The sequence below is a fragment of the Canis lupus genome, chromosome 3 (genome assembly GCF_048164855.1).
Source record: "Canis lupus baileyi chromosome 3, mCanLup2.hap1, whole genome shotgun sequence".
Taxonomy (NCBI): Eukaryota; Metazoa; Chordata; class Mammalia; order Carnivora; family Canidae; genus Canis; species Canis lupus.
This window is the reverse complement of record NC_132840.1, coordinates 21699710-21718456: the sequence shown is the minus strand read 5'-3', so window position 1 is coordinate 21718456 and position 18747 is coordinate 21699710. Positions and strand designations below refer to the sequence as shown.

The following is an 18747-nucleotide window of genomic DNA, read 5'->3' as shown; positions in this document are numbered from 1 at the left end:
ACTGGGCTATTTTAATTCTGGAGTCCTCTGTCTCTGGCTGTGTGCACCAGCTGGGGAGGGTCCTACTACCTACCCCCCACCAACCTGCACCAGATTCGTAAAGCCTCTCCCTGAGGAGGGGAGATGCTGGAGCAGCACCGACGGAGGTGGGTGGCTGGAGACCGAAAGGGACAGCTGGCCATTTTCATCCTCAAGTTGCCTGCTAGGCCCACCCAGAGACCCAGGGTGTGTACAAGGCCACGGGGCACAAAGATTCACCCAGGCCTCAGTCTTGTGGTCTCTAAGTTGGGCTAATAACCACACATGCCTCCCTAGAGTCATGGGGAGGAGTCACAGAGTCAATCCGTGCAAAGCACTGAGAGCTGGGGCCTCCCTGGCTTCTAGTGGGGAGTCAGGGAGGCTGAGGCCTTCCCACGGTTCATGGTGGGAATAGGCTTCTGGCTTCAACCCTCCCACAGTGGCTGCTGCCTGGGAGGCCAGCCCAAGGATGGGGAAGGGCAGCTGCACGTAGGGTACCGAGCGCCCTGGGCCAGGGACAATCACAGAGTCTGGGAAGGGAGTCTGGAAGCCTGGCCCTTCCTGAGCTGCCCAGAGCCCCGCATGAGGGAGGGGCCGTGTCAGGGTCAGGTGGCCCATGCCCCTCACTGCCTCCCTCCCTCCCCAGCGCCCTGACCTGGCCCTCCTAGCCCTGACCGTTGGCACCAGGAGATGGGCTGCCATTCCCGGGGAAGTCCGGTTGACCACACATGTTCCCAAGCCTGCTGGGGTGCAGATGACCAGGCTGATAAAGCCCTTTGGGAACAGGGCTGTCTGCAGAAGGCCTCAGATAAAGCTAAGTGGCCACCATAGAGCCTGTGCTTTCCTGTGTACCAGCAGGGGTGTCCTAGCACATTCTGCATTGGAGTGGGGGTAGGGGGCGCATACACTCTCCCCCAGCTCCCAGAGAGCCACAGAGGGAGGCCCTCTACCAGGTAGTTTATGAATCCGGGGCTTACCCTATGCCAAGCCTGCTGCGAGCCCCTCACCGGCCAGGACCTCCAGGTGTCCAAGGAAAAGAGCCGGAAGCTCTGCCTAGGACACGTGGAGTGAGAAGCAATAGGCACCTTCTATACATGTCCCTGCTCTAAGTGCTCCCTATCGTTATCTCATTTAATGTGCACTTTTCAGATGAGAAAACTAAGGCACAGAGGGGTTAGGTAATTTGCCCAAGGTCACACAGCTGGGAGAGGTTTCAAAGGGGGTCTTTCTCCCCCAGTCCTGTTTGGCCAGCAGATCATATGTGAGCCCTAGAGTGAAGACTCTGTATGCTGGCAAGGAGGACCAGGAGACAAGGGAGGGAATGGGTGGGGGGCAGGGAGGCCTGGTACCCAGGATGTTCTGACGCTACACAGATGCCTGTGGAGAATGGGATGCACAGGACGCTTCGAGGGATAGTCATGGCTCCCTGCAGTCCCCCAAGCCCACCATGTGCAGCCCACCATGGGTGCCAGTCACTCACCATCGCTGACACATGTCACCCCCACCAACGTTCCAGGCTTACAATCAAATGGGACCAGAACTTCAGAACCAAAATCAAAATGAGGTTGGTGGAGAAGATAGGAAAGAGGACCTGGGCCATTGCATACTGCAAATGCTTGTCCCCCACCCACCCCGAGATTGTACAGTGTGTGACCTGCCCAACAGTAGGAACAGTCCAGAAACCCAGCAGGATCCATGGCCCAGTGATGATGGCTGTGGAGGGGGATTTGCAGATCAACCTGCGACCACCTTGGGACACAGCCTCTTTCCCCAGCACAGAGGTGCAGCTCTCCCATGTGCCCCTTCATGGTGCTCCCCAACTTTTAAGATGTGAATGTGAACCTCACAAGGGGCCCCAGCCCCCGCCCTGCACCAGTGGGACTCCCACTCACACCCTGTGCTGTGGGGGCACCTGTGGCTTGGCAGGGCTTGGTGCTGAGGGGTGAAGGCGCAGACATCCGCTGCCCGTCCCCCACTTCTGGGCTCACCTCCAGCTCCTGGCTCCCGCGGTGACAGTCCGCCTCCCACAGCTCTGAGAACAGAGCCAGGCTGTGTTCACGTGTCCCTGCCGGGACCACACGGCGGGCGGGCGGGCAGGGAGGGGGCAGTGCAGGGGGGAGTAAAGCCACCATCCCACACCGCCAGGCCACAGGCTCTGTCTGTGCCCAAACCTGCCATTAGGGAGACTCGAGGCGGCCAGACCAGCCCACCCAGTCACCAAACTCAGCCCAGACCAGCCCCCGGGAGCCAGGGGTGGTGGCCGAAGGGCAGGGCCACAGCAGCAGCACTCATGACAGCCCAGGGTGACCGGTGCTTATCCTGTGCCCAGAACCATGCCCCAGGCAGCCTTCCCAGCACTGGGGAAGATGGAAATCCCGGGCTAGCCCCCATTTTATGGATGGGGTAATTGAGGCTCACAAAGAGTGCACCCATAGGGCCTGTGTGGTCTGGTTCCTGAGGCTGCTTCCTGAGGTGTGAGGGGGGTGGGGGCAAGAAGCTGCAGAGGGTCCACGGCTCTATCACTGTGGAGGGGTTGGAGCAGCCCTTGCAATTCCCAGGGGCTTAGAGGCCAGGTGCTTGGGACCCAGAGTGTGGAGGTTGGTTCCTGGTGGAAAGTCCTGCTTCAGAATTGCTGGGCTGATCCAGGCCCTGCACGGGCCCGGGACAAACCTCCTACCTCAACTAAACCGTTTTCTTATCTATAAAACAGCGCTAACGGCTTGAGAGCTGGCATGCAGTTGGTGTTTAATAAATGCCTTTTCTGTTCCTGTGCCTCGCTGGGTGAGGGAGAGAGACGAGCAGAGGCCAGGATGCTGGGGGTGAGGAAGGGTGGCTGTGACCTGCCCCTCGATGTTTTCTAGTGGTTTCTGAGCAGTTACTTTGTTCCAGATAAGGGAACGGTGTCTTCACCTTGATGGCTGCCTCCCACCCCAAGCCCAGTGAGGGTCACATAGGGTCCTCCCTGGCCCAGTCGGGGTCTTGAGATTCCTGCCGACCTGAAGGTGGTGGGCAGATGACACCAGGGACCCAAATGCTTCTGGACCACAGTGGCAGTGACAAGGGAACAGTGACAATCAGGGAGCTCACATGGCCAAGCTGGGTTGTCCCGAGGGCCTCACACCCTGACCACCCTCCATCCTCACAGCCCGGCCCAGTGGGGTTTATGTCAGGAAGTGGCCCAGAGAGGTTAGGCAGCTTGTCCAGGGCACACAGTTGTGAGTGTCAGTGCCAGGATTTGAACCCAGGCCAGCCGGGTCCAGAGCCCTACCTTTCACACCACATCTGGGGAGCAAGGGGTGCCTGGAACGGTCTCTCAGCCCCCGTAAGGGAGGGCAGGGTACCACTGTCACCCAGGTGAAGGGGTGGAGAGGCTGGCCCCGTCCACGTATCTGTCCTTGCCCTACAGGGGACAGAGGCCTTCTTCTGGCTGCAGGCAGCAGAGGCCAGCCAGCAGGAGGGGGTTTTGGGTCCCAAAAGCTGCCCTCATGGGCCCCCTCCTGTACAGCCTCCACCAAACCAGCAGGTCAGGCATGTGTCACGTCCATGTCCCTCATACATTCTGGGGATGGCAGGCGTGGCTGGCCACCAAAGCCACCGTCTGCTCAGTCATTCCCTCAGTCCGAAGCCACAGCGGTCACCTTGCCTGCTGGGCCCACTTGGGTGTGCACACACACATACGCACAGGAACCACACACCCCCACACACACGCTCAGCATCACACGCACACACCGACGCACAGAGACGCGCAGCCAGAAATGACGAGGCGGGGAGCTGCCGGCCTGGAAACCCACTTGACTCGTCTGTCCTGATGGTGCCTGGAGGCGGGGAGGGAGGCCTGGTGAGCAGCCAGGGAGGACATGCAGAAAAGTCTGGCGCTGCCTTGGAGGTGGGTGACCATGGGGGTGGGGTGGGGCACGGGGACAAAAGCACAGCAATACTGCCCCAGCTGCAAGGGAGGACAGGGGGACACATCCATTTTCTAGTCGTGCAGCCACCTATCCATCCTAGAAAGGTTTGCTGAGCACCGATCGTGTGCAGACCCTCTTCTAGGCAGCAGTAAGTACATCAGGGACCCTGCTCAACACCAGTGTGCTGCTCGAGGACACAGAACACTCACCAGCAACGACACTGTTACTGACCCTTTGCTGGGTGTGTGACTCCTCCTTGCAGCCTTCCCAGCGGCTGCCGCCAGCCCCTCCACTTCGCGGATCAAGAAGCCCCCACTAGAAGTAGCAGACCCAAGAGCCTGTGCCTTTCCTTCTGTCCCCTCCTTCCTTCCCCTCCCTGTGTCCCTCTGTTTTGTTTGAAATAACAAAGAGAAAGAGCCAGAAAAGGCAACACCCACACTTAAGTTACCAGCTGGGCAACCGTATGTCCTGGTTTGCCCGGGACAGCCCCGGTTCTCACCTAACACCCCACGTAATAAATAATAGCACCTGCTGTGCTCTCAGATGTGCCCTGGTTTAGACCTCGCTGAAGCCAGATAAACTCCCTTTCCACTCTGGAGCTGAAGGAAAAATGTAACAGGAGAGAAAAAGGGAGAGTCCTAGGACGGAGCAACCACTGAGCAACCACTGAGCAATCTCTGAAGGCTTCCTGGAAGAGGTGGGGCTGAGTCGTGCCTGGAGGAAGGGAGATACCCCTACCCAGGTGCCGAGGCCGGAACCCAGGCCGGTGCTCAGCTTTATTGGTCTGCTTCAATAGTCTGCTCTGGGGGGGACCCCAGAAAGTACAGAGCGTGAGCAAGGGGCAGAGTTGGGGCTGTGCCCCTGTGATGGGAACCGCCCCTGACAGCCCCCGGCCGCCCTCCCCGTGTCCTGCCGGGCCCTGGTGGTGCTGCCCAGCGCCCGTGGGGTGGACGAGGTGTTCTGGCAGCTGCTGTCCCGGCAGGATCTGGGCCGTGCTCGGCCTGACAGAGGGCCTGGCCCCTGGAAAGCCACAGCCCGCTGTCCTCCCCGCCACGGCCCTGAAGCGATTCTGGAGAACCTTCGCGACTTCTCCAAGTCTACGGAGCAGTTTCCTAACTGGGGTTGGACCTCCTGGAATCAAGGAGACATCTCATCCTGCATGGTGGCGCGGGACGCAAGCTCTGCGCCATGCACCTTGGATCCCAGGTGACGATCGGCAAATCACCTGACGCCCCCGCCCCCCTCACCCGGCTGAGCCTTATCATCTGGAACATGCGGGAAGAACAGTGCCTCCTCGCAGGGCTGCGAGCATTCTGTGAACTGGCACCTACCAAGTGCGGCAGACGGCCTTGGTATCCAGTAGGTGCTCGCTAAACACCGGCTGCCACGGTCCCTCTTGCTGCACAGGTGAGGTGCCCAGAGAGGGGACCGGGAATCAGACTTCTTCCACGGCAGTCCAACCGGTTTGGTGGACTCCGCTTGAATGCTCTCGAGGTCAGGGAGCTTACTACCTCACAGCCGGCCGGCGGGTCTACAGGTGGGCAGTGGAGCATGCTCCCCTCTTCTGCGTGCTCCTCCTTAATCAGATGAAATCACAGCCAGGGGGTGCAGGGTCAGGAAGAGTACGCGCCTCCCACTGCACAGCCAGGTGCCCCGCATGCTGTCTGTGCTGCCCAAAAAGCTGGCCTTGCTCAGGTCATGCAGGTGGGAGGCCCTTATGCCCCACCTACTACGGGAACAGGCGCTCCAGGGCTCCGGCATCACCAGGGCCAGGTGTATCTGCCGCTCCCAGGATCCCCGTGCAGACCGAGCTCCAATCATGTCGTCTTTGGCCTTCTTGCCCTGCTCCCCAACTCCCAGATCTGCCCGGCTCACATCCCAACCCTTCCTGCCCTTCCCCTCCCACTTCTTCCAGAAGCAGGAGATAGCTTGTGAGACAGGTCATTCATTTGGGCTCTAGACCTGGCTGTGTCCCGGGCAGGTGGGCAGTCCCCTGCAGGGGTGCTCTCTCCTCTGTAGGCCACCTGGCTCCCAGGTCGCCCCCCTCAGACCTACTGCAGTGCTCGACGTCGGGTGCCCAGAGCCGGTGCAGGGGGAAGAGGGAGTGCCCAGGGTGGGGGCACAGGGATACACCTGAGGAGGGGGAGGAGGGGGCCCAGGGGCTCCAGGGCTTGCTGCCACGCCTCAGTGCTCTGCTACGCCCTGGGCACCCCTGGACATCACATCTGTCCCCTAGGCCATGCTCACGCTCTACACACGCTCCGAGATGCCCCCGTGGCCAGGACACACGCCCCTCACCAAGTCACAGGCCAGCACTCTACTGCCCCCCCACGTCTGTCTTCTGTCCTGGGAGTCTGGCCAGTGTCCCAGGACCCATGAACCCCCCCACGTGGCCCTGCGGGAGACTCACCCGGCAGGAGCACTTTCCACTTGGGGCTCTTCTGGTCCATGAGAACTGACTGTCCCAGGCCTGGCCCCCCCGCCCCTGGCCTGGCCTGGCCTGGCGGCCTTGGAGCAGCTCCCTCTGGCCTGGGGGAGGGTAGAGGGGGCGGAGCAGCAGGGCAGGAGGAGCAGAGCAAGGCTCCCTCAGCTCTGCTATTCAGTTTCAGGAGCAGCCTCCCAGGAGTCAGGAGAGAGAGAGACGGGGCTGCCCAGCAAGCCACGGCACAACCCTGCGGGCGGCGGGCCCTCCTCCTGCCCTCCCAGCCTCCAGCCCGCCCTGGCACACACCCCCGCGGGCTGCAGAGGGAGCGCCGCGGGGCGGAGGGTGGCGGGTGCCGGGAGCCGCGGTGGCCACTTCCTGCTTTCCCTGCAAATCCTTGCACTGTTCATCGGCGGGTCCCACAGCGGGTCACCTGACCCACCAGGGTCACCCCCGTTCATTCCCACGATCGCCCGGCAGTCTCTTCTGAGCACCTACTACGCGCCAGGTCCCGCAGCGCGCCGGGGCGTGCTTAGGCAGAAGGGGCCCTCACGTGGCCGCGTTCCCAGAGGTCAGGAACAGCACGGGCCGACGTCAGGGGGACACAGGCCCGGGACAGCTCAGCTTAGGCAGAAGGGGAGGGTGCGGGCCCAGGGCCCTAGACCCCGGACGCTAGGCCTCGGCGGGCACCTCGTGGGAAGGCTGTGCCAGGGTGGGCGAGGGCCCGGTGCTGGCGGGAGGCAGGGTGTGGAGAAGCAGAGGCAGGGGTTCCCGGGCTCTGAGGGGGACGCCAGGGCAGGCGGGGGACGGGAAGCCACCTGCTGCAGGACTCTGGTCTCTGCTGCCTGGGACAGGAGCACCCCTGGGAGACAGAAGGTCTCCTAAGGGAAGGAAGGAAGGAAGTAGCAGAAGCCCACTGCCTGGGGGTCTTAGCTCTCAGGGTCTCCTCTCTGCCCTACAAAGAGGCCCAGTTCAAGTGCTCCCTCCTCCCTGGAGCCCTCCTGGCTGTAGTCCACTTTCTCTGCCATTCTGCCCCCTGTGAGGGCCCATCGTGGCCTCTGTGGGCAGAGGGCTGGGCATTCAGGGGGCTGGGGGTGCAGGCCAGGCCCAGAGGGAGGCCCAGGGCCCCCGGGTGTGCTGGTGGGAGGCTGTGGGAGGGGCAGAGCCATTCCAGGTGTCTGGGGTGAACCCCTGCCTTGTACCTGGGGTGGGCAGCAGGGCTGGGGGTCAGGGGGTTGGGGGCAGCCCGGGGCTGTGGCTTCAGCCACATTTCTAGTGGTTTGTTGCATCACCTCCTGGGAACACACTACACTGTACTGAGAACATCCCGGGATGGGTGAGAATCCAGCTCCTGCCAGGACCCCCTCCCCAGCCAGGGTGGTGTGAGGACTCCTGTGGTTCCCCGTCTCCCATCCTAAATATGGTACTTGGTAACTCGGGTCATCTCCATAGTAATGGTCCCGAGAGAAAGGTCCTATCACCATCCTCATGTTCCAGAGGAGGAGACTGCCCCAGGGCGACCCAGAGTGCACCTGCTGGGGAAGAACTGGGCTGTCTCAGGCTCCCCCTGGAGCATGGCCATAAAGCCCCAAGGGCCAGCCCCGGCCAAGCGCCCACATGACATGGTGTCATGTCAACACTCAGCAAATTCCTGTGTGCCCCTGCAGACCTCACCAGCCTGCCCATGCGTTAGTCCAGGGCTTGGGCCCCATACCCCTCGGGCTGCACGTGGCCAGCTCAGCCTAGTCGCTGTGGCCGGGTGGCAGGTCAGAGAACAGCGCCACAAAGATGGGCACGTGCCAACCCCTGGAGCCCATGAACGTGTCACGTCACTTGGCAAAAGGAACTCTGTGGACATGATTAAGTGAAGAGCCTTGAGATAGAGAGACAGCCCTGGACGATCCAGGGGCGGGGGCCCAATGCAATTACAAGGGTCTTCATAAGAGGGAGGCAGGGCTGCGTGGTGGTAGGTGAGGTGAGGACAGAAGTAAGAGGCCAGAGTGACGTGAGGAGGTGCCACGAGCCAAGGGAGCCTGAGGAGCTGGCAAAGCGAGGAACCTGACTCTCCACCCCCCTCCATTCCCCCCTCCCCAGCCTCCAGGAGGAACCAGCCCCACCCAGCCGCCTCTGACCTCCGGACTGTAAGGTCATAAACTTGTGCTGCTCTAAGCCGCTGGGCTCACAGATTTGTTGGAATCCTGCAGGAAAGTAGTACAACCGGGAAAACTGTTCCCGGAATCCCGGCTCCTGCATGCAGCAGCCACTGGCTAGGCGCTCTCCTCTGTGTCGGATCCAGGAAGCTTACAGCCCCACATCAGAGTCATCCAAGTTCAACTGAGAGAAAGAACCAATCATTCGCAGCTAACCTTCAAGTATCCTTGACCCCAGGAGATCAAACCTCTGGAAAAGCAGGCAGCTGGGGGGCCCTAGAATTTGATAGTTTAGAGCAGCCCCCAACAAGGGGAGAAACATTCCGGGATGAAGTAAGAACCTGCCTCCCCTGCCCCCAGCCCAGGAAGCCTGAGAAGACAGACGCCTCCTGCGTGTCTAAGAAGCTCATTTTCTCCTTACCTCCCCTTCAGGTTCCCCAGCACTAGCTGGCTTAAAAGCTTGTATCTGCTCCACAAATGTCTACGGGGCACTTATTATGTGCACTGTGCCAGGTTCAGGAGAGAGAAAGAGGACAGGAAGAGATAGTCCCTGCCTTCATGAAGAGGGCAAGTGTCCTGAGCACAGGCTGCCCCGGGGCCTTTGCACTTGCTCTTCCCATGGCCTGGAACTCTCCTCAGTACTACCTCCTCAACAAGGCTTTCTTCTGTGACCACCCTGCCTAAAGTTACACCTCTCACTTCCCTGTGTCCCTGCACCCTATTTTTCTTCATGGCACCTACCACCACCTGGGTCACACATTTTGCCTAACATGGTCTTTGGCACGCAATGGTAGGTGCTCAATAAATATTTATGAACAAATGCATACATGTAAGTGATAGTGCAGATGTGCAAACAGGCAGTCATGGTGAAAACACAAGCAAAGGTCTGCTGGGAGAGATGCCCAATGTTCAAATGGTTTCTGCTCTAAATTAGGTCATAGGTGCAAGTTGTGCGGGGCATGGTAGGGCTTGGAAATGAAGCTCTTCGAGCCAACTAAACCTACATGGTGCCAAACTGTGGTAGCTGACGTCCCCGAGTGCCAGTTTATCAGCTTGAACCCAGTCAAGGGGAAAGCAGGAGAGCGGTGGGTGGAGGCCACATGGCCACAGGTGCAGGAAGCCTTGGAAGGGGCATCTGTGTCCAGCTCCAGCTCCCCGAGGCCCCCACAGGAGCGCCCCCAGAACAGGCGGTTCTAATGCTTGGCTCATCTCTTCTTTTCCACCTGAAAGTCCGATCACAAACCTCCTTGGAAAGAAATGGGGGCCGAGGCACGCAGACCCTCCCAGCAGCAAGTCCACGAGGAAAGAGCTACTCTGATCTCTGTGCCATCACGAACTGCACTTCAGCCAATGCTTGGTTTATAAACCCTGCACATTAAATTATCTTCTTATTTCAGGAAAACTGAGATTGACAGACACCCAAGTCACATGCCAGCCTGGGAGCAGCTGAGAGCGAGCGGACCCTGGGTAAGCAGAAGAACGGAGAGAAGGGTGTTAGGCCCGTAGGGGTGAGTTCCTGAGAAATGTCAGAGAGGCTCCTGGAGAGACGTGGACTCAGAAGTGAAGGGCCTCTGAAGGCTGCCTGGCTTCCTAAACCTCCTGCCCCGACTTGCAGGCCCTGTGCTCCCCAGCATTACATGAGTTCCCAGAAGATAAACAAGCGGCTTGTTGCAGAGAAAACAGGCTTTGGATCCCAGCTCAGCTGGAGCCACACACGGGAAGGGAGAGAGGGGAGAGGGAGGGGAGGCCCTTGGGCTGCCAGACAGCGCCTTCCCACCAGAGCTGGCAAGAGGGGGCGTGCAGGGCTGGAGAAGCCATGGCTGGACCGGCCTCTGTGCCCTCCGAGCAGCTGCCACTTGGCAGCAGGGGCAGGAGTCCTCCGAGTGCCTCTGTCAAAGCACTCAGCACCAGCACCCGCTCCAAGTGAGGCCTGCCAAGCACTTCTCGGGGCCTGAGCCAAGTACCCAAGTGGAGGCCCTGCCTTTCCAGCCCCAGAGGCCCAGGGCTGGGAGCCCATTTGCCCAACAAAGAGACAAAAGGCTCTGTGGGGCCAGGACTTCAGGTGGCCATCAGGGGCCAGGACCAGCTCCCTGTTCCTGAGAGCCAGGCCCTGTGCTAAGCACAGGATGTAGATCTACTCTTGGATCCTCACAGTGACTGAGGAGGGGGGTGAGAGTGAGGGAACCAGGGTACAGGGATGTTACCTGCCTGATACCAAGGCTGGGAAGAGCAGAGGCCGGATTTGTACTTAGGGAGCAGGAGTCCAGAAAAATGAAGCAGGCCCTGGATCGGCATCTACATACATTCAACTCCTGGGCAAGTCATATCGCTTATTCCCCTGGACCCCCTACTCCAGGAACTCAGCTCCTAGGAACCCGCGTGATTCTCCACTGGCTTCCTTCTTTTGTGTCCCCAGCCTGAGTCTTGAAGGTCACCTTTCCCGAGAGAGGTAGGTGAGCCACAGCACCCGCATGCAGAGCTACCCAGTGTCCATGGAGGAGAAGAGGTGTGCATGTGTTTTCCTGCTGTTTGCACAGACAAGGCTAAGCAGGATGGAAGTGTGCAGTCTCAGGTAGGTTCTCGGAAGCAGATAAGGAGACAAGGATGTGTGTGCAAGTGCTTTCTAAGGCAGAGCATTCAGGGAGACTGAGGAGAGGACAGGAGCAGGGAGCCGAGGAGGCAAGAGGCAAATCCAGGTAAAGCCCCAGCCTGGCAGGAGCCCCAGAGGGTCATCTGCATTCTTTGCTGGAAGCCAAGGGGCTGGGCTTCATGCCCCACACCTGCAAGGGCACACGAGCTCCCAGCTCTTCCCCTGAAGTACATGGGGGCCAAGGGAGGGTGTCTGGGTGGAGCGCCACAGGCTCGGACCCACGGTCTCGGAGCTCACAGAGCACTGGATGAACTGCCCAGGAGAACGTGCCGCGGGGCCAGAGATGGGCAGCCAACTGTCAGCAGGCCCGGCCCCTCCTACACGGGACTGGTGTTACTGCCCGGCACCCTCTGCCTCTGGGTGAGGCGGGAACTGGTTCAGGCCAAAAAGGAAGCGACGTGGGTCGCCTCAAGGCCAAGGTGGGTGAGTATCCGTGTTCTCTTCCTTGTGTCTGCTGGTGAGGGAAGCAGGGCACTCTGGAAGAAATGTCAGAGCCATGGGCTCAGGGGACAACTAGGACCCTGTGTCACCCACCAGGAACCATGATGGGTTCAGGAGTATCTGTTACAGCACCGGTCAGGGCTTGCCCTAACACAATTGATTTTATTTTTAAAATTATTTTTTAAAGATTTTACTTATTTGACAGTGAGCAGAGAGAGAGAGCACAAGCAGGGGGAGCAGCAGAAGGAGAGGGAGAAGCAGACTCCCCACTTGAGCAGGGAGCAGATGCAGGGCTGGATCCCAGGACACCAGGGTCATGACCTCAGCTGAAGGCAGACGCTTCACCGACTGAGCCACCCAGGCACCCCTCCACTATCTCTCTTTATAGAGATATTATTAGGTACTGCCACAGCTCCGAAAAGGACATCTAGGGCCCAGAGGGCGCAACTCTGGGGCTATCACTTAGCTATGCATATGGCAGCCCTGATGACCACACAAGAAGCACATTCATCACAGAGACCACAACCCTGGGGTTGTGCAGTGTGCAATCTGCACAACCTTGCACGGCAACCCTGAGTACCTCCGTGATGTTCATCCCACTGATGTTCATCCCGCTACAGGAAGACTACATTTTTACCACACCTACTCGCAGTTGGAACAGCTAAGCTTGGGGAAGATTCTGAACCTTGCAAAGTCTCCATGTCTGGGGAGTACCTCTCTGCCTTGGAAACTTGGACCTAGGTCTCGGACACCGAGCCACACTCTCACGTATCACCAGATGGTGCTGCTCTCTCCCAAGGAGGCTGTGGCTGCACAAAGATAATTGTTCAGGAATGCCTGTTCCCATCAGTTTGTGATGAATTGGGAGTGTCCTCTTGCTGGCTTTTATACCACAGGCAAGTATGCCACATGAGAAATGGATCTTGCTTTGATTAAAGGCTTAAGAATATGGGACAGAGCTGAGCCTGGGGGCTCGTGATCCTATGAGGGAAGGCCATCTTATGGCCAGGCTTTGGTTATCTCCTACCAGCTGGAGACGTCTGGTCAGTCCAAGCTACGTGGCTTGCCTGCACAAGAGTCCTGGCCCTGAGGTCCCTACCTCCCCGGCAGCCCCAGAGCTATACTCCCTGCAGTCAGCAAGTGACCACGTCCTAGGAGGGCATTCTGCACCACGCTACATCCACCTCTGGGAGAGAAGCAAGCAGGGTGGCCACCTGAGTACCTGGGGGGCGCCGGGCCCAGCCACCTGGCCTGGCACAAGGGCTCCTGCTGTGACAGCTCCCCACCCCCCTCCCGCCAGCAAATGCTGCTGTCTCTTTGTACAAGACGTTTGCAGGGATTCGAGGGTCAGAAGTGGACTGCACTGGGTAGCTACCCTGCCAGGCAGCAGATGCCCACAGCCACCCAGGCCTTCTGGGAAAGGCCCCTGCCCCCATGAGCACTGGGGTGGAAGCCATCATCTCAGGAGGTGGGGGGAGGCCGTGGAGAGACAGGGGTTTGGAGCTCTGGAGAGAGGAAGTGCCAGGAAGGGGTGTGTGTGTGTGTGTGTGTTTGTGTGCCCATGTGCACAGGTCAGAGAGTCCCGGGGCATGTGTGTGCACATCGGTCCACGTGTCTGTACCCATGTGTGTACCCTTGTGTGTGGTGCGTTTGCCAGGTCCCGTTCCTGCACGCCCCAGCTCCTGTATCCGTGTGTCTGGATGTGCTCACCCCCAGCGCCTGCCCGCCATCCAGCTGGCAGTGCACAGCTGGACCTGGAGGCTGTGCCTGCCCGCCCGATGAGAGGTGGCAGGTGTGTAATAAACCATTAGTCACTGTCACGTTTCTGAGCAGCATCAGCGGCCTCCCGGGGAGGAGCCTGAAGACAGGACGGCGCTCCTGGCAGGCCTCTGGCTGTGAAGCTGCGCACCCCCCTCCGGGCAGGGCTGCAGCCTGACGGTAGCAGCTGGCAGACGCGGGCCTTGGGCCCCTGCTCCACCCCAGGCAGCCCCAGGGCTGGGGGGCTGGGGGGCTGGGGGGCTGGGCCTTGTGTGTGCCAGTTGGGGTGGGGGATAGGATCCCCCAGAGTCTGGTTTTGCAGGATATTCCCCAAAGCTGAGGTGTGGCTCGGGTGGAGGAGGTGGGGCAGGAGAGCATCCTCCAGGGCACTCCATGCTGCCAGGAAGAGGCGCGGCCAGGTGCCCGGGGATCACAAACCACAACGGCGCAGACACCAGCCAGTGCTGCCGGCACTCGGGGCCAGACCTACACCGGACATCTTCCATCCCAGTTGAGCCGATTCCCACCCACGCCTATCCTATAAGCCAGGCCCTCCCATTAGCCTTCATTCCCATTTCTTGGAGGAGGAAGAGACATGGAGCAGAAGAAGACACACGTGCAGGGCTCCAAGTGTGCTGGGGGCTGGAGGGAACGGCTCCCCAAACAGCATCCTCACCCACCACCTGCAGGCCCATCTGCCAGGGTCTGGGGATCCCTCAGGGGCCTGCATGGTCTGGAAGCCCCTGGTCACTTGGACGTGTCCCTTGCCGAGAGCATTCCACAGAGAGAAAGGGGTTGTCCTGGAGACGGATGCCCCAGATGGAAGCCCTGGACCTGAGAGTGGGGCAGGCCAGCTGCCCCCCAACCCTGCCCCCGACTCCCCACATCAGCTAGCCTGTCTCCTCCCAGCACAAGCAGTGCTGTCAGTGGGGCACATACCAGGGGCTGGCATGGGCCTCACTCACTGCCCTCTCAGGGCAGTGACAGGCAGGCCACATACAGGGACCCCCTCTGAGGACAGAAATATGGCCTGAAGGGGCTGCTCTAGGACCTGCCCCAGGTAAGGACGCAGGTGCCCACACACAGACATGACATCCGGCCTAATGGCCTGCCTGGGATCCACTTGCTGCCCCTGGCCCGTGTCCACAGGCCTCGCGGTGAAGGCCTCAGGACTCCACACTCCCAGGCCCATCACCCAAGGAGGGACAACCTCTCTGTCTTTGGGGAAGATGCCACGATGGGCAGACAGGGTCTCTGTGGCTGGTGCGATGGCAGCGAAATGCCCATGCTGGGCACCCGTGGACAGCATCCTCCCCCAGTCACAGGCTCCCGGCCCGGCTGACACCAGCCCCCAGAGAGACATGTGCCAGGCCCCGGCGCATTCATGACGGAGAAGCCCAGAAACGGTTCCCTCACCACAGGCAGAGAGAGGACATCGGAACAGCCCAGGGCGGAGACCACACAGCCGGCTGGGGACGCCGGGCAGGACAGCCGGCCGAGATGTGGCTCAGATCGCCAGCAAAAGGAGGTAATCGGGGTTTGGGCAAACACAGGTATGCTGGAAAGAGCGCATGTGGGCAGGCGGTTCCTGGGGGGCAGAAGTGGCCAGGTGAAGGGCCTGGCCCAGCACTGTGGGCAGTGGTTTCAAAATGAACAAGTGCATACAATGCAATTATAGGTAATAAATATAACATGCAGAGGCCGTCTGTGAATCAGGGATGGGAGGGTGTCAGGAAGCACGGATTCTAATGAAACCACAAGTTGATTTAATCTCTGAGGAGTGTGAAAAAAAGATCCAAACCCCAGGAAAGGAGATGCAGCCTCCAGGCTCTCCCCGAGAACACGGTGACCGTGGAGGTCTGTGCCCGGACGCAGTGCTGGGAGCCACCCTCCCTGCTGCGATGGCACGAGCCACGCCAGCACCCAGAGACGGGAGAGCACTGGTGTCTACCTGTGCCTGCGAGGTCCGCTGCGGCCCCAGCCACGCTGCTCTGCTGAGACCGGGTGGGCCCCGGCTCCTGGGCCGGCCTGGGGCCTCTGGGCGTGCTCTCTGCTGGGGCGCCTGGCCGGGGTTCAGGCTCCCTGGATGGAGGGTGGACAGTTGTTGATGCCTCAAGAGATGCAGCTGTGACCTGGAAGGACAGGAGGGGACATGGTGAGTCTTGGCCACACTTGCCCAGAGATGCCCAACAGGTGGACACCCGAGCCGCCGGGCACCACTCCTCCCCCACGATGGCCTGGCTTTGTCATCGGGGACTCGGCTGAGCTAGCTTGGCTGGCTTGGCTTTTGTCCCCGGCAAAACCAGTGTGAATGTCTTCCTTGCCCAGTGACTGCTGCCTGAGGACACCTGCTGGCCCCGTTGCTCCCCAAGCCCCCTCAGCTCTGCACCGAAGTTGGCAATAGCTACCCGCTAGTTAATTATAACTATAATGATTAACCTAGCTAATCTTCAGTTTCCTCCACGTGGTGGTCACCCCATTCCACACACACCCATTCCCCACCCCAACCCCTGTTTCCTATTTTTTTTATTGTGGTAAAATATACCTAACATAAAACTTACCATCTTGACCATTTGCATTAAGTACATTTATGGTATGCAACCATCACCTCGACCCATTTCCAGAACTTTCTCACCCAAACAGAAACTCCATACCTGGTGTGCTCTAACTCTCCAGACCCTCTGATGCCCACCATTTCTCCATTCTACTTTTTTTTTTTTATGATAGTCACACACACACACACACACACACACACACACACACACACAGAGAGAGAGAGGCAGAGACATAGGCAGAGGGATAAGCAGGCTCCATGCACCGGGATCCCGACGTGGGATTCGATCCCGGGTCTCCAGGATCGCGCCCTGGGCCAAAGGCAGGCGCTAAACCGCTGCGTCACCCAGGGTTCCCTCCATTCTACTTTTTTAAAAAAATTATTTATTTATTTATTCATGAGAGACACAGGTAGAGGGAGAAGCAGGCTCCTTGCAGGGAGCCCGATGCGGGACTCCATCCCGGGACTAGGGTCACACCCTGAGCCAAAGGCAGACGCTCACCCGCTGAGCCACCCAGGTGTCCCATCCTACTTTCTTTCTGTCTTTAGGACTCTGACTATCCTGGTCATGCCATCCTCTTCCCCACATCTAGGGAAACTGAGGCTTAGGAGGAGTCTGTGGTTGCAGAGCCGCTTGACTCTGAGGCAGGGTCAGCCCAGACAACAGGGCTTCAGGTCCTGGGCTCCCACTCCAACCTCAGAGGCTTCGCCCTACTGGTGGGGGAGGCAGTGACACAAGCCCTGCACAGGGTCCAGGGCCCCAGTGCCCACAGCCACCCAGGGGCCAGTTCTGGTGATTGGCGACCCCCCAGGGGTCGACTACGAGCTCCAGGGCCAGCACGGCTGTCACAAAGCGCTTCATGTTGGTCCAGTTGTTTTAGGGATTACTGCCATAAAACCAAAGTGCCCTAAGAGAGATGGATGGCCCAGAATTCCCTGGGTGAGCAGGGCCTCCGCCAGCCCTCCCTGGGAGAGGCGGATACGTTTACCGTTTGTTTCCGGGAATGCTTTAATTTATGGGATCCATATGGTGACACTGCCCAGACCACAGCCCCCGCAAATCCCACAGGCGTGCTGGCGGCTTAGGCTGGAGCCAGGAGGAGGCGGCATCTCAGCCCGACACACTTTATTCCCTCGCTCGCTTGCTCAGGGGCAGGGGGCCCATCAGCATGGCAGGGACGCTGGAGCCCCATACATATCCCGTCTGGTCGGGTTTTAGCTGCTTTTGCAATCTTATCCTAATTGTCTTGGGAAACTGCCCGGCACAGGCTGCTGTATCCACTATTACTCACAGGATGGCTTGCCCAGCCAGCATGGGAACTATCTATGTGGTGGTACCTGGTCAAACCCTCTGAGGGGGGTGCTGGAGGGGCATGGGGGAGGGCAGTGGGGGAGGGGCTGGCTCTGATCCCCGCCAAAACCGGCTGGTAGAAGGGAGAGAGGGGAGACCCCCTCCTGCTTCTCCTCCCTAGACCCCCTCCAGGGTCCTGCTGGGGGAAGGCGAGGGGGCCACTTTTTGGGAGTTAGAAGGCTGGCTCCCAGGATGGGGAGCTGTAGGCAGGAGGACCTCATTTACTGAGTACCTACTATGTGCCATGCTTAATCTTCCCAACAGCCATATCACGCACCAGGACACAGAGGCATGAGGAGATAAAGTGGCCTGTCTGAGCTCCTAACTGTAATTGGAGGCATCAGGACTTGAACCCAAGCAGCTGGGAGCAGACTCAGCTGTTACAAAGCAAGTAGGAGACATGGCTTTTAAGTAGAGAAGAGCAGACAGCAAAAGACAATTTGCCTGGGCAAGAGAGGTGCAGATGACAAGCACTGCAGGAGTTAGAAGACCTCCCCAGGGGCTGGAGAAATCCGGGCAGTCTTCCTGGAGCAGGTGGAACTTGAACTAGGCCTTCAAAGGGAGCAGGTTTTGAAAGGAAGGGAGGATGGGGAGGGAGGAGAGATTTGAACATTCATCCTCCAGAGACCAGGACAGTGAACCATGAAGAAAGTACTGGGTAGGTCAGAATGTAGGGGTGACAATGGCCTCAGTGTCACCGGCGTCCCATGGAGGGAATAGAGCTCCATCTTGCCAGATCTCATTTTTCAAGAAGAGGCTGGGAATACACTATCATTGATTTATTTTCATTTAATTATTTTTCAAAGATTATTTATTTATCTGGGAGGGGAAGCGAGCATGCAGTGGGGAGGGCAGAAAGAGAAAGAGAAAGAATCTCAAGCAGACTCCCCGTTGAGCACAGAGCCTGGTGCGGGGCTTGATCTCATGACCCTGAGATCATGACCTGAACTGAAACCAAGAGTTGGATGCTCAACCAACTGAGATGCCGAGGCGCCCTGGAAACCCACTTTTAAAGGCTGCACTCTCATGATTATTAAATATTGGCATCTAGTCCAACACATGTTAACACACTGTGTGAATGCTCATCCGCGGTTGGCAGGAACGTAAAATGGGGCAGCTCCTCAGGTCAAACGTAGTGTTACCATATGACCCAGCAATTTCATTCCTGGGCAGATATCCCAGAAAACCAAAAACCCGCATCCGCACAAACACCTGTACGTGGGTGTTCATGGCAGCCCCCAGCCCCACAGGAAAACACATTCTGCCAACAGCCCGAGAGAATCTGGAGGTGGGTCCTTCCCCGGTCGAGCCTCCAGATGCACAGCTGGCCGGCGCCTTGACTGGCAGCCTGTGAGGACCGGAGTGGAGGCCCTGACGAGTCTTGTGAAGATAAATGAGTTGCTATCTAAGCTGCTAAATGTGTAGTTGCTTGTTATGCAGCAGTGGATAGCTATGACAACCTGTAAAGCTCTAGAACAGTGCCCGGCCCAGATAT

General features: G+C 59.0%; 1 protein-coding gene across 5 annotated transcripts in view; it reads right to left on the bottom strand.

The window, feature by feature from the left end:
* The window catches only part of GSE1 (Gse1 coiled-coil protein), a 413371-nt gene that overhangs the window by 245443 nt on the left and 149181 nt on the right, over nucleotides 1-18747 (bottom strand). For all 5 annotated transcript variants that reach the window (XM_072819500.1, XM_072819501.1, XM_072819498.1 and 2 more), the window contains exon 2: nucleotides 15299-15479. In XM_072819500.1, the coding sequence (XP_072675601.1) occupies nucleotides 15299-15479 (181 nt within the window). The remainder of the gene's footprint in view (nucleotides 1-15298; nucleotides 15480-18747) is intronic.